The 13,399-nt window shown below is 32.7% G+C and overlaps 1 protein-coding gene across 7 annotated transcripts in view; it reads left to right on the top strand.

The window, feature by feature from the left end:
* LOC148230516 (uncharacterized) overlaps positions 1–12,221 on the top strand; it is a 34,609-nt gene extending 22,388 nt beyond the window's left edge. For 3 of the 7 annotated variants that reach the window (XR_015811126.1, XR_015811127.1, XR_015811128.1), the window contains 9 exons: positions 2,452–2,519; positions 2,587–2,647; positions 2,712–2,785; positions 2,864–2,927; positions 7,471–8,310; positions 8,949–9,013; positions 9,085–9,145; positions 9,209–9,282; positions 9,361–10,722. Coding sequence is in view for 3 of the 7 variants with exons in the window: in XM_088195551.1 (XP_088051677.1) it covers positions 250–277; positions 2,452–2,519; positions 2,587–2,647; positions 2,712–2,785; positions 2,864–2,927; positions 8,949–9,013; positions 9,085–9,145; positions 9,209–9,282; positions 9,361–10,011 (1,146 nt within the window). In the remaining 4 variants the exon portion in view is untranslated. Of the gene's footprint in view, positions 1–189; positions 278–2,451; positions 2,520–2,586; positions 2,648–2,711; positions 2,786–2,863; positions 2,928–7,470; positions 8,454–8,948; positions 9,014–9,084; positions 9,146–9,208; positions 9,283–9,360 lie in introns of those variants that run through there. The other 4 variants (XR_015811129.1, XM_088195551.1, XM_088195548.1 and 1 more) reach the window with 4 other exon arrangements.
* Positions 12,222–13,399: the final 1,178 nt, after the last annotated feature.

Raw genomic sequence — 13,399 nt, 5'->3', positions numbered from 1 at the left:
ACCATTATACTGTTATTATATTCGCTTAAGTTAGGTTTGGGTTTGAAGGCAAATGGACATTTCGCAACTGTCATATTTGAGCGTGGTGCAAGTACCATATTTTTTCGCTGGGCTTTCATCACTAAGCACGAATTCATCATTTCTCTTTGAAACGCGAAACCCTTATTATTTTACGAACGACATCATAGCCAATAAATATGTTGTTAAGGCCAAAACCATTTCTAGTTGTGATAGACGGTTGACGTTAAGATGTCATTTCCAGCACTTATAAAAATTGGTAAAATGTCGATAATAATTCATTTAATTGTTGTAAATTATAATGTATCAATCAAAAACTGCATTATGATAATAATACTGAAACATCACTTGTATTTGTAAGGTGACCAGACGTCCTCCTTTGAGGAGGATTACCCTCCTTAATTATTTTTGCCCCTGAACAGAAATGTCCTAGGTAACCTTTTTTTAGCTCTCGCAGCATCCCTAAAGGAACAAAAAGACTTGGAAATGACCTTTTTTCTATCTCGCAGCAATTTGTCCTCAAATAAAAATAGCGTCTGAGATGGCCTTTTTATTTTTAGTGTCCTCCTTTGCTATTTTCATTATCTGGTCACCTTAGTATTTGTCATGCAAATATAAAGTGATTTGAGTTGATCGTCCCGGAAAGTTTCCCACATTTTGATAAATTTCCGAGATGACTTTTTTTTTAACGCGTCCAGCATTACAACCTAGCAAATCTGGTCACTATGTAAATACCATTACACTACAATAAATTTAAAATTAATAAATAATTATATTTTTCTTAAAGTCGTTCACATTAAAATTAATCTAAGTAATTTTTTTATGCAAATTTAGTTTATATTCACAGTAGAATTACATATATTTTAGGGAGCGTAACCCTAGGGGTGGTTGCCCTCGCGGCCAATGAGACTCCTGGTCGAATCCTATTATACTGTTTATTATTTTATATTTACAAGTTTGTTAATGGACGAATACAGCGTGACGTTTCTCGTGATGTCGGAGTTCGTGCAGTTGATGATGCTCAGGATGGCTCAAGCTGCATGCGACAGGTGCCAGGAGTGTCAGGTGGAGGCGCGTGGCTGGTTCCTCAGGAAGGCTGCTGGTAGCTCGACTGCCGCTGATTCCGCTCTCTTGTCTCGTGCCTCAGCGTCTCGTCTCTCGCTTCACTCTCGTGGATTGTCCTTGGGCCCTCTGCCAAGGTCTTGTGTACCAACTGCGGATCAACTGCCGTCTCCTCGTCGGAGTCCGGGCTTATATTCTTTTAGGGGATGCACCCTTGGTGGCCAATCACGCTTGTGCGTCGATCTCCTAGCCAATCGCTGGAGTCGCTTTGTAGAATTCGAGAAATCGGATGCTGCATATTTGGAAGCGAGTTTTTGCTTGCTCCGACTTTCGAATTCTACGGAAAGGGTTTGCTGTTGTGATGATTAATTGCATCCGCACCGTTTGGTCACAAAAGAGATTCTCTTAACGACCCGTGTTGTGTGGTCAAAAGAAATCCCTCTTGTGCCATGATGTTTGTCTCATTGTTAATGGTGAACATTCTTGGTTACGGGCATTAACGATGAGACAATTGCCCTTTTTTGTCTGTTGCTATTCATGGTGGTCACCAGTCGCCACAATATTTACGATATAAAGATATTTTTTTACAATTCCTTAATATATTTTTATTTATGATATCTCATACCATTGGAATTAGCAATATTTTATTGATATATTCAAGTTGTATAATTTATCATTAAAATAGTTCAACTTCATGAATTAATTCACAGATTACTAAAATTAGGTGCTTTTATTAAAATATATAATTATAACAAAATAATAGCACATAACATTTAAAAGGATAGAATAGATTTATAAGTGAGCTAGTTAGTAGTATTATATAATGCAAATGGATTGTTTTTAATAAAAATAATATTAATTAAAAATCAATTACATAAATTATTTTTAAAATCTATAGCAACAATTAGATATATAATTACCACTTTATTAGTTTCCATTTGTTTTACAATATCGTCATTTGTATTTTTTTCTATAATGAGGGAGAACCATTAATTTTTCGAAGAAGCAAGACTTTATGCATGAAGCGCTCGCTACTATTGCGACTTTTTCTCGTATATGTATTTGAGGAGTTCATAATCCATAGAGCCTTACTGATCGATTACACTATGATGGCAACATCACGATTTTATTGCTCTTTCCGTCACTTCTTGATTTTTAAAAAGAGATTTTTATTGCGCTTTCTTAAGGCGAGAATAAACACGATGAAAAGACTGTGTTCTCGGTGCTCTTAAATTAAGCTAAAACGTCGGCACTGCAGCAGAGTGAAATAAAAACGATTGCTGACTTATTGATTTGAAATATCTCAATCTTCTTACTCTGCTCCGGTAATTGTATTTTGACAAAATCTTATGAAATGTTATGTCTTTCTAGAACCGGTCGACGAAATAAATAATGAAACATTTGAGAATATTAATAACATAAGTGAAAGTAAAGTTAAGGTAAAAGTTACTATTAATAACGCATTAAAAATATTTATAATAATATATTAAATATTATTTTTTCTAGTGTGAGAATGACGACATTAAAGATTTTGCTATACATAAAGTGGACGACATGTTTGAAGCAGGTATAAATTAACCAACTTTTTATATATTCTTAGATTTTAATCTCACGTAAATCTATCTTTTCAGAAATACACGATGTTAAAAATATATTAAAAGATAATACAATCGAAAAGTTTTCAAACGATTTTATGGAAACACAAGTAATTGCTTTTTCAAATGTGTTTATTTATGATTAAATATTTTTATAAACTTAATAAAAAATTGAACTTCATTTTTAGAATCAAGTAAAAGAAGAAAGTCATAATCTTTTAGGCGATGTTCAGCATTTTATTAGAGATTATGGTAATTATCGGAGCTACAAATGTGAAATGTGTGAAAGAGTTTTGAAAAGTAAATCTACACTTTTAAGGCACATGAAAATTCATGATGAAACTGTTTACTTTGAATGTGACAAATGTAAAAAAACATTTAAACATAAACGCAATCTTTCACAGCATGTAAAAATTCATAGTAGTTCTCGAAGTGGCTATAAATGTGATGTATGTGGAAAGTCAATAAAGAGTAGTTTAAAACGTCATATGAAAATTCATAGTGAATCCAGTGTGTTCAAATGTGACATATGTGGAAAAGCATTCACGCTTAAAGATTACCTCTTACAGCATATGAGATATCATAGTGATTCTGGTGACCTTAAATGTAACAAATGTGGAAAATTTTTTATTCTTAAACATTTATTTATAATGCATATAAAAACCCATAATATTTCTAGTAACTTTAAATGTGACACATGTGGTAAAGAATTTGCGTTTAAACGTTATATTTCAAGGCATGTAAAGATTCATAGTGATTCTGGGAACTTTAATTGTGACAAATGTGGAAAAGCATTTATGCTAAAACATTTATATATACTGCATATGAAAAATCATAATTTTTCTGGGGATTTTAATTGTGACATATGTGGAAAAACATTCACGTTTAAACGATACCTTTTACAGCATTTGAAAGTGCATAGTGATTATAGCAACTTTAAATGCAATCAACATCGAAAGTCGGTTAAGAATTAACATAAGGCATATGATTATATGAATAATCATAATTCTTTGAAATTTAAATATGTCGAATATGGAAAATCTTTACGTAAAGAGTACCTTTCGAGCGTGTCACGACAAAAGCTCCACTGACTAGTCCCAACAACTAAACGTCCATGACAAAAGGTCTAGCTGACAATAGCTCCATGCGACAAAAACTCCACACGACAAATGGTCCATACGCCATTTGTTCCAACAACATAATGACCACAAACAAAGCATTCAAAATGACTTTAATAGATCGATCAATTGAGGGGTGATGGAAATTCGCATATTACTCTTTTGCAAATAAACATAAGTAACCAATCAAATCAAATGCTTGTGCATCTCGAAGCTGACGGAGAACATCTCTGAATCCTCGTCGAGACGAAACGAGCTTCAATCGTTATATGCGTGTTATATTTTCCGCCAAATCAATTAAAAGACGTCACTGCTGCATTTTTTCGTAAGATTCAGTCGGAATCTGAATATTTTTTGAAGAAAAAATGTATCATCTTGGGCGATTTTAATTTACCTACGAACATCAGTGCCAATATTGACATAAGTTTAATAAGTAATATTTTTAATTTAAATCCAATAAATTGTGTCAATAATAATTTTGGTGACAAATTAGATCTAATCTATACAAATGTAAATAATTGCATAGTAATTAAGAGCGAATTCGTATTGGTGTCGGAAGATAATTATCACCCGGCGCTAATGATAAAATTAAATATAAATAAAATTGGCATAACTACGAATGAGTTGGAATGCGTGAGCGATCGGAATGATTTAGGATGGTCGTTTGGAAATTGTGTAGATTTTGGTTTATTAAATAATTTACTTTTAGGTATGGACTGGAGCCGAGTTGGGGGGTGCGTTGATGTTAAATCTTCCCTGGCGGCCTTCTATGAGGTTCTTTATTGTGCATTCGACCAGCTCTTTATTCGAAAGCGCCCTCGAGTGCTTAACGTGTCATATCCTAGATGGTTTTCTCATGAGATCATCTCATTACTAAAAAGAAAGCACGCCTTTCATAAGTTATGGAAGAGATCGGGACATCCATATGCTTTCGAGGAATTTCGTTCATTAAGAGCACGCGTTAAGTGTTTGATAATTTCCTGTCATCGCAATCATTACAAAAATTGCCAAAAACAAATAATTAATGATCCCAAAGCGTTCTGGAAATTCATTAGCACTAAACGCGCTACTCAGTCGACGTCGAAAGTGATGAACCTCGACGATAAAACATTGGACGGTTCACAAAATATTGCTGACGGTTTTGCGCAATATTTTCGTTCTGTTTTCGAGGAATTTTTTTCGCCTTCTGCTCAGTCGCTTCCTTTTTCATGTTCTTGGTCTTCAATACTGACCATCAAAGAAACTGAGCACTCAGATCTTAAATACGGATTTAATAAATTAAAGACTTCTTCTGGACCTGATTTAATTCCCGATTTTATTTTGAAGGGTTGCGAAGTCAGTCTCGCTGCTCCTCTAAAATGTGTTTATGATCTGATTCTAAAAACATCATCATTTCCTGATCTATGGAAATGCACAAAAGTCACTCATATTCATAAAAAGGGTGACAAATTATATATAAAGAATTATAGACCAGTCGCAGTGTTGTCAGCTCCTGCTAAATTATTTGAAATAATTATTCATAAATATCTCTATAATCACTTTCGGCAAGTTTTGTTAGACCAACAGTACGGGTTTCGTCCTGCCCGTTCCACTGTTACTAACCTTTTGTCGTTCACCAAAACGGTAACAACTTCTCTCGATGCGGGAATTCAAGTAGACGTCGTGTATACAGATTTTGAGAAAGCCTTTGACAAAGTTTGTCATAGGTTATTATTAAATAAATTGTCGAACCTCGGTTGCTCAGATAGTTTAACTCGATTATTCTCGAGTTATTTAAGCAATCGTAGACAGTTTGTAACCTATGGTGGACGTTTGTCAAAAGAATATTTTACCCCTTCGGGGCTTCCTCAAGGATCCAGTCTGGGACCTCTGCTTTTTGTGCTATTTATTAATGACATATATATAGCAATTAAAAATTCAAGTTTTCTTCTGTACGCAGATGATTTAAAATTATATAAATGCATTCGATCTGTTGCGGACTCCGACTCTCTACAAAGTGATTTAGACTCTCTGTGGAGATGGGCTTCCATTAACCGTCTGCCCTTTAGTGTCGGAAAGTGCCATACTGTGTCATTTTCTCGATCCCGTTCGCCATCAGCTTATTTCTACCATCTCGGTGGTAACATTTTGACTAGAGAAACTTCCATTAAAGATCTCGGAATCACTTTCGAGAGCAAATGGAGGTTCTCTCTACACATACACGACGTCTGTGATAAATCTTCCAAGATCCTCGGCTTTGTTATGCCTTTCACTTTGACGATCCGTCAGTTATTCGCATCCTCTATGACACCTTAGTTCGTAGCATTCTTGAATCGGGATCTATAATTTGGAATCCCCGAATAGCCAAATATTCCCTTTTAGTGGAAAAAATTCAAAAAGGTATTTAAGATACCTTTACAAAAGGACATTTGGTTATTATCCGTACTTATTTTCAAACTACTAAAAGGTGCTGTCGACAATCCAGCTATTCTCGAGGAATTCCAGTTTTGGGTTCCGGAACATTTTCGAGAATCACGATCGAGACCTCTTTTGATGGCAGTTAGAGCTAGGACATCCGCACTTGCCGACTCGCCTATAGCTGTGGCCATACTGCTCCTTAATACGCTGGCATTGCAAATTGATTTATTTAATGTTAGCTACGAGGATCTGATCCGGTTTATATCATTTAATTTTAATATTTTATAATTTTTTGTTATGTTCAAGTATTGTTATATTTATTTATATATATACGTTTTTTTTATGTTTTATAAATGTATAATTTGCTTTCGACCATCGTGGCGCATTGGGGTAACCTGTTAGGCCACGATGGTCTTAATTTAATCTAAAAAAATAAAAATAAAATAAAAAATAAATCTGATCGTGTAATTCAAAGTTTATCGAATGTTGAATTCTTTAAATGAAAAAAGAACGTTATAATTATGCAAAAATGATATACGCTGCTAAAAGATAACACATCTTTATACTTCCTTAATTAGATAAAAAATATATTATCCATTCATTATCAACAGATTATATTTTTTACTAACAAAATGATTTTTATTATAAAATCATTTTGAATATTTTGTTTGTGGACATTATGTCGTTGGACCAAAAGTCCGTACATGAAACCCCTATCAAGGCATATGGTGCATTTTTATGCTCAAACTATGTTTCAATATTTTTTTTGTTTGTGCTGGTTTTTATCGCTGAACCCAAAATGATGGCATATATTTTGATTTTCTGTATTGTTTTCGTTGGTAGTTAAATATGTTGTTAAATATGTTGTTAATATTTGGATGATGTTGTATTTTTTATTTTGTATAAAAATGTGTATTTGTTGCCAAAAACCACCAGTTGATACTCCCACTGCATTTACCGTGCTATTCAAACAGATACCTAACCTAAACAAGTAAACCATTACACTGTTAATGTATTTGTTTGGTTAGGTTTTTGGTTTGAACAGCAAATGGACGTTTCGCAACTTTCAAATTTTATAACTATAAAGTATTTTCATATTCATTTCCATTACATATAATACATTTATAAACGCGCTAACGCTGATTGGTTAACAGGCGCATGCGCACAGCGGTAAGACCACGCTAGAGTCACGGGAAACGCAGTGGGGAGTGACAACTGGTGGTTTTTGAGCGGGCGCCGTTCTAACTAACAAGTACCCTTAAAATCCATATTGCGTTTAGTGCACGATGAAGAAACAGCTGTGTCATTTTTACAAATGAAAAACATAATACCACGCGAACAAGTGTGTACAAACGGACATATGATGAAATTGTCGTTTAGTGCTAATGGACCCATTTGGCGATGTAATAAACGGGAATGTCGAAGCAAAAAAGGAATTCGAAAGAATACATGGCTCGAAAATTCCAAAACATCTTTGGATACAGTAGTGCATTTTATTTATTGTTGGGCTAATGAACTGACTAGCATAAAATTTTGTGCCAAGGAATTAGATATGTCTCAGCCGACAGCTGTCGATTGGAACAATTATTTACGTGATGTCTGTTTGTGGCGGATTGAACAAGAAAACGCCATGATCGGTGGAGAAGGAATGGTCGTCGAAATTGACAATAGTCTCTTCGTTCGTCGGAAAAACATTGCTGGCAGGATTCTTCCGCAACAGTGGATTTTCGGTGGTATTTGTCAAGAAACTAAGGAGTGCTTCGTCGTCAAAGTTCCAGACTGTTCGACTGAGACTCTCATGCCGATTATTAGGGAACGAATACGGCCTGGTTCTAAAATCCTTTCTGATTGTTGGCAAGAGTATACAGATATTTCAAAGAATGGTTTTGAACACGAGGCCGTAAACGATCGATATACTTTCGTCAATCCTGCAACGCTTGCCAAAACCCAACAAATAGAACGAATGTGGGGTTCCATCAAATGTGGTAATAAGCAGAGACGAGGAACAAACAGGAACTTTATGGATTCGTATCTGGGCGAGTTTATCTGGCGAACGAAGTTGAATGGACGCGATCCCTTCGAGACTATTCTTCGAGATATATCATCATTTCCGCTATAAGGTAAAAATAAATATGATAACTATAAAATATATTCACATAACTGTAACAGGCTAGAGTCACGTAAAACATAGTGAGGAGTAACATCTGGTGGTTTTTATACGTGGCGCCATGCTAACTAACAAGTACCTAAAAATGTAGTTTGGTAATAAGGCAAAATTTATTCAATAATAGTTGATATTACATATATATTTTTTTAATTCTAAAACTAGTTGGCACAGCTGTGAAAGAAGTTAATTATTAACTAAGCCTAATATTTGTCATGTAAATACTATTACAATTTAAAATAAATACATTGTATATTTTTCTTAAAATCTATAACAATAAACCTTTAATGCCTGAATATTTTTTGTTTCAAATATAGTTGACTTTCAGAAAAGAGTTCTTATTCTTTCTTGATGTACCTAGGAACATTACCTAAACGTATATATCTGTAGGTGATTTTATATTAATTATAACGATTATTTATTAATTGAACCTATTTTATATATACACAATTTCAAAGGCAATTTTTCATTTCTTCTGATTTAGCTGGAAGAATCTTTTTATTGTCACTTGTTCCTTCTCTGAATAAAACAAGGAGCTGCAGCCATATGTTAGTATAGAACAACATCTTGTTAAATGTTATCATGTCTTTTTAGAACCGTGCGTTGAAATGAATCATACAGCAATTGAATATATTAACACAACCGAATGTATAGTAAAGGTAAAAATAACTATTAATTGTACCTATATAAGATTTAAACACATTCTATCATTCAAAAATATTTTTTCTAGTATGAGAATGACAACATAGAAGATTACGATGTACATAAAGTAGACAAAGTGTTTGAAGCAGGTTTGAATTAAGCAGCTTTTATATAATATTATATTTTAATTTAACGTTAATCTATCTTTTCAGAAATGCACAATGTTAAATATATACTCAAAGAAAATTCTATTCAAAAGTTTACAAACGATCTTATGAAAATACAGGTAATTTAATATTTTGAGTTGTATCCTTATATAATTTGTAATTTCTACAAACTAAATATAATTTTACTATTTTTTTAGAATCAAGAAAAAGAAAATAATCATATTCAATCAGACGATATGCAGCATTTTAGTAAAGATCATGGTAATACTCGGAACTACAAATGTGAAATGTGTAAAAAAGTATTCAAAAGTAAACCTTACTTATTAAGGCATATGAAAATTCATGGTAAAAGTGCTTATTTTAAATGTGACCAATGTGAAAAAACATTCAAACTTAAACTTACTCTTCTAAAGCATGAGAAAGTTCATAGTAGTTCTCAAAGTGCCTATAAATGTGAGATATGTGGAAAGTTCATAAAGAGTAGCATAAATCGACATATGAAAATTCATAATGAAGTTAGTGAATTTAAATGTGACATATGCAGAAAAGTATTCACGCATAAAGGTTACCTTTTACAGCATTTAAAATATCATAATCATTTTAGCGACTTTAAATGCGATGTATGTGGAAAAGCATTTAGACTTAAATATCTTTTTTTACTGCATATGAAAATTCATAATGATACTGGTGTCTTAAAATGCGACATATGCAGAAAAACATTTACGCTTAAAACCTACATTTTACGGCATATGAAGACTTATAGTGATTCTGGTGACTTTAATTGTGACAAATGTGGAAAAGCATTTATGCTTAAACATTTATATATACTGCATATGAAAACTCAATGATTCTCGAGTTTTTAAATGTGACATATGTGAAAGAGTATTCAAGGTTAAACGTTACCTTATACAGCACATAAAATTGCATAATGATTCTGGCGACCTTAAATACAATCAACGTGAAAAATAAAATAAGAGTAAACTTTCTAGTGTATTGTATAAGAATGCTTTGAATTATAAATGTAACTTATGTGGAATACCATATAAACATAAAAGTTACCTATCAAGTCATATACATTTCAAATAATACTTATCGAGTCATGTATACTCATATTCATTCTCATCGTGATTATGTATGAATAATCATAATTGTTTGAAATTGAAATGCATCGAATGTGGAAAATCTTTACATAAAGAGATTTAAGTGTATCACGACAAAAGCTCTACGGAAGCCACATTAAGAAAAAAAATGAAGGAATCCTTCAAATCTAAAGTACATGAAATTGCCGATCAAATTGAAGAGGATTAAAAAGATAGTGCTATTATTAGTCGTCGACTAAATGATCGACTTAACGCACAAAATATATAATACAGTGTATAGTTTGGCGAAATGAAATCGACCATTTGGTGATATAAAATGTGAAGTTGAGCTTCATATTAAAATTGTATTAGATTCAGGAATTGGACTACATACGCGATACTCTGCAACCAGAATCGTCGAATATATAGCAAAGGAGTTGAGAAGAAAACTATTTTGTAAAATTATTGAAAAAATAAAAACGTATTATCATCAACGAACCATCAACGTTTTCTAGTAAATCTGTACTGGTTGTATTTTAAAGGTAGAGGGTATCGAATTTTGTCCAACTATAATTATGGATTTGGTTGAGTTGGAAGTTCAAAATTCGAAAACAACTCACAATGTTTTAATAAAAACATTAAACTCTTGTGGAATAAATCATGAAAACCTAAAAGAGAATTTAATTGGATTTTGTTCAGATAGTGCCAGTACCATGCTAGGATGTAAATCAGGAGTGAGCACAAGAATAAAAAATATTTTCTAAGTGTTATTATTTGGCATTGTTTGCATCATCGATTACAAACTGTTTTGGATGATTCAATAAAAGACATTACACGAGTTAATCGCTTCAATATGTTTGTTGATAAAATATATTATATATTTTACCAATCAAATAAAAGTCAATAAGAGCTCTTTAATATTTCCAAGGAAATTGGAATTGAAATTTGGGACCAAGATTTTGTCTATTGCTTTCGATTAACTTGTGATGTTTGGCGAGCATACCCCCCTACATTGCACGAATATTTCTCAAAAAATATTCTGGAGTGGTAACACGGTTTAGCAATACATGTTTCTTAAGCGACCTGGCTCTGATGATTGATATATAGAAAGAAATGAAAACTAAGTTGAGGACATAATTAAAACAGATTTTTATAAGAATATTGACTTTCAAGAACATATAGTATATGGAAATATATCCCCCGAGAAAAGTTAATCAACAGTGATAAAACATTTAACATTAAGATTGATGAATATGCAAGAAGTGAATTTGAAATATTGAAAAAATTATAAGTCAACTAATAAGAAAATGTATGATCTATTTAAAACTTTTGAATCAACTACCTGGAAATTAGATGAAATTGTCAATGATGAGCTGGTGAAGAAAATATTAGGACTATAAGTGAAATATTACACTTCAATATAAGTGTAAATGATATCATAAGAAATAATAACAAAGAACTTCTTGAAGCGGTCAGAAAAGCTAAATACAAATGCAGGAAGCTCCGCCAAGGCGGAACGAGGATTTTCAGGAATAAATACAATTTGCTCAGAAAAAAGGGCAACTTAAAATATTGGACAAATTTCGGACCCAATGACCATTAATTTAATAGGTTTGCCACTGTTTTCGTAGAGGACCCTACACCATATGTTCAATCATGGCTCCAAAGTCAACTTTCAGCTAATGATAAACATATGTGACCCGCCACAGTGAAAGTATTTAATTAAAAATCAAATATTTTTTGGAATGAATAAGTTTTTTTTATTTGTAATTGATTTTATTTTTTAATTATAATAATTTTCAAAATCGGTGGGGGAGGGTGTTCTAAGAGCTGGTTAATACAATTTTAGAAGCACACCACTATATGTAAATTGTGAACTAAAAAACTTTTAAGATAATTTATGTTAATAAGGATGCTCAATATATTTAATGTTGTTTATTTATCTTTTACATACAAAAAATACAAATAAGCAAAAGAAATTGGTTTCAATAAGACACTGTCCTTCAATTCTCCTTAACCCTTTCGCTGCTAAACAACGATATATCGCTCGTAAAAACAGCTAGAAATGCTGATTGTTGACAAATTAACGATGTCGTAACGCTAAAATTTGAAAACTTGCTGTGCGCGAGTGCATCAGTGTGCCAAAAAAATTTTCGTCACATGTACATATATACTGAAGGCGACCAGAAGTCCTTAAAAATGTTGTCTTTTACCCTCGAATAAAAATGTCGAAGGTGATTATTTTGAACAAAAATTTCCGAAACGACCTTTTTTATATTTTGAAAATCTGGTCACCTTATAATACTCTAATTTATTGTTGTGTAAAATAAACTAAATGCTGTATTTAATTACCTAGTCGGGATTTTAATATTGGAAAAAGTAGTATGTATTTGTAAAAATGTCGGCACTACGTTTATAAACAAATAGTTGAATTCGCCGCTGCGTCACATTGCTGGTTTGGCCCTAATGGCTACGAAAGCAGCCCACAACGTTTTGCTACATAAATACGTTTTACAATTTAAACTGGTTAGGTGTGAAAGAGCGGCAGCGAGAGGTTGTTGGTCAAAACATTTAAACCATTTATGTAAGTTGAATCTTTTGAAGCCAATTTAAATGATTTTCCTTTTAAGTAGATTCGTTGCAGTGAGTTATTTATGAGGTGTTCCTTTTCTGATCAACGCACTCTCGCTGCCGCTCATTCGCACCTAATCTGTTTAAATTTTAACGTTTTTATGTATCAAAACGTTGTAGGTATTTTTCGTAGTCATAAGGGTCAGACTAGCAAGGGACGCAGCAAAGAGTGCACAATCATTGGTTCTGAGCGTGGCACCAACATTCTTAACAAGTACTCAAAAATCTATTTAGTATGTGACGCACAATAAAGTTGGACAAACGTACAATGAAGTATGTTTACCAATAATACACTGTTTTTTTTCAAAAATAATTATAAAGAGTAGCATTTCTCACTAGAATTTAAAAAAAAACATCGTAGCAGAAAAGCATTAAGTAATAGATATTTTCAATTCTACCTAATCTGCTATACTGCGGTTGTTGTTTTCTACTTGTATACATAATTGAGTTCTAAAAAATGTGTAAAAATAGGAAAATATTAAAAAATGCAATGTGATTTAAAGTATGTTTATGATAAACATGAATA

This window comes from Plectrocnemia conspersa, unplaced genomic scaffold (assembly GCF_051122295.1).
Source record: "Plectrocnemia conspersa isolate PC_06_02 unplaced genomic scaffold, ASM5112229v1 ptg000010l, whole genome shotgun sequence".
Classification (NCBI taxonomy): Eukaryota; Metazoa; Arthropoda; class Insecta; order Trichoptera; family Polycentropodidae; genus Plectrocnemia; species Plectrocnemia conspersa.
This window is presented reverse-complemented; position numbering and strand designations above follow the sequence as displayed.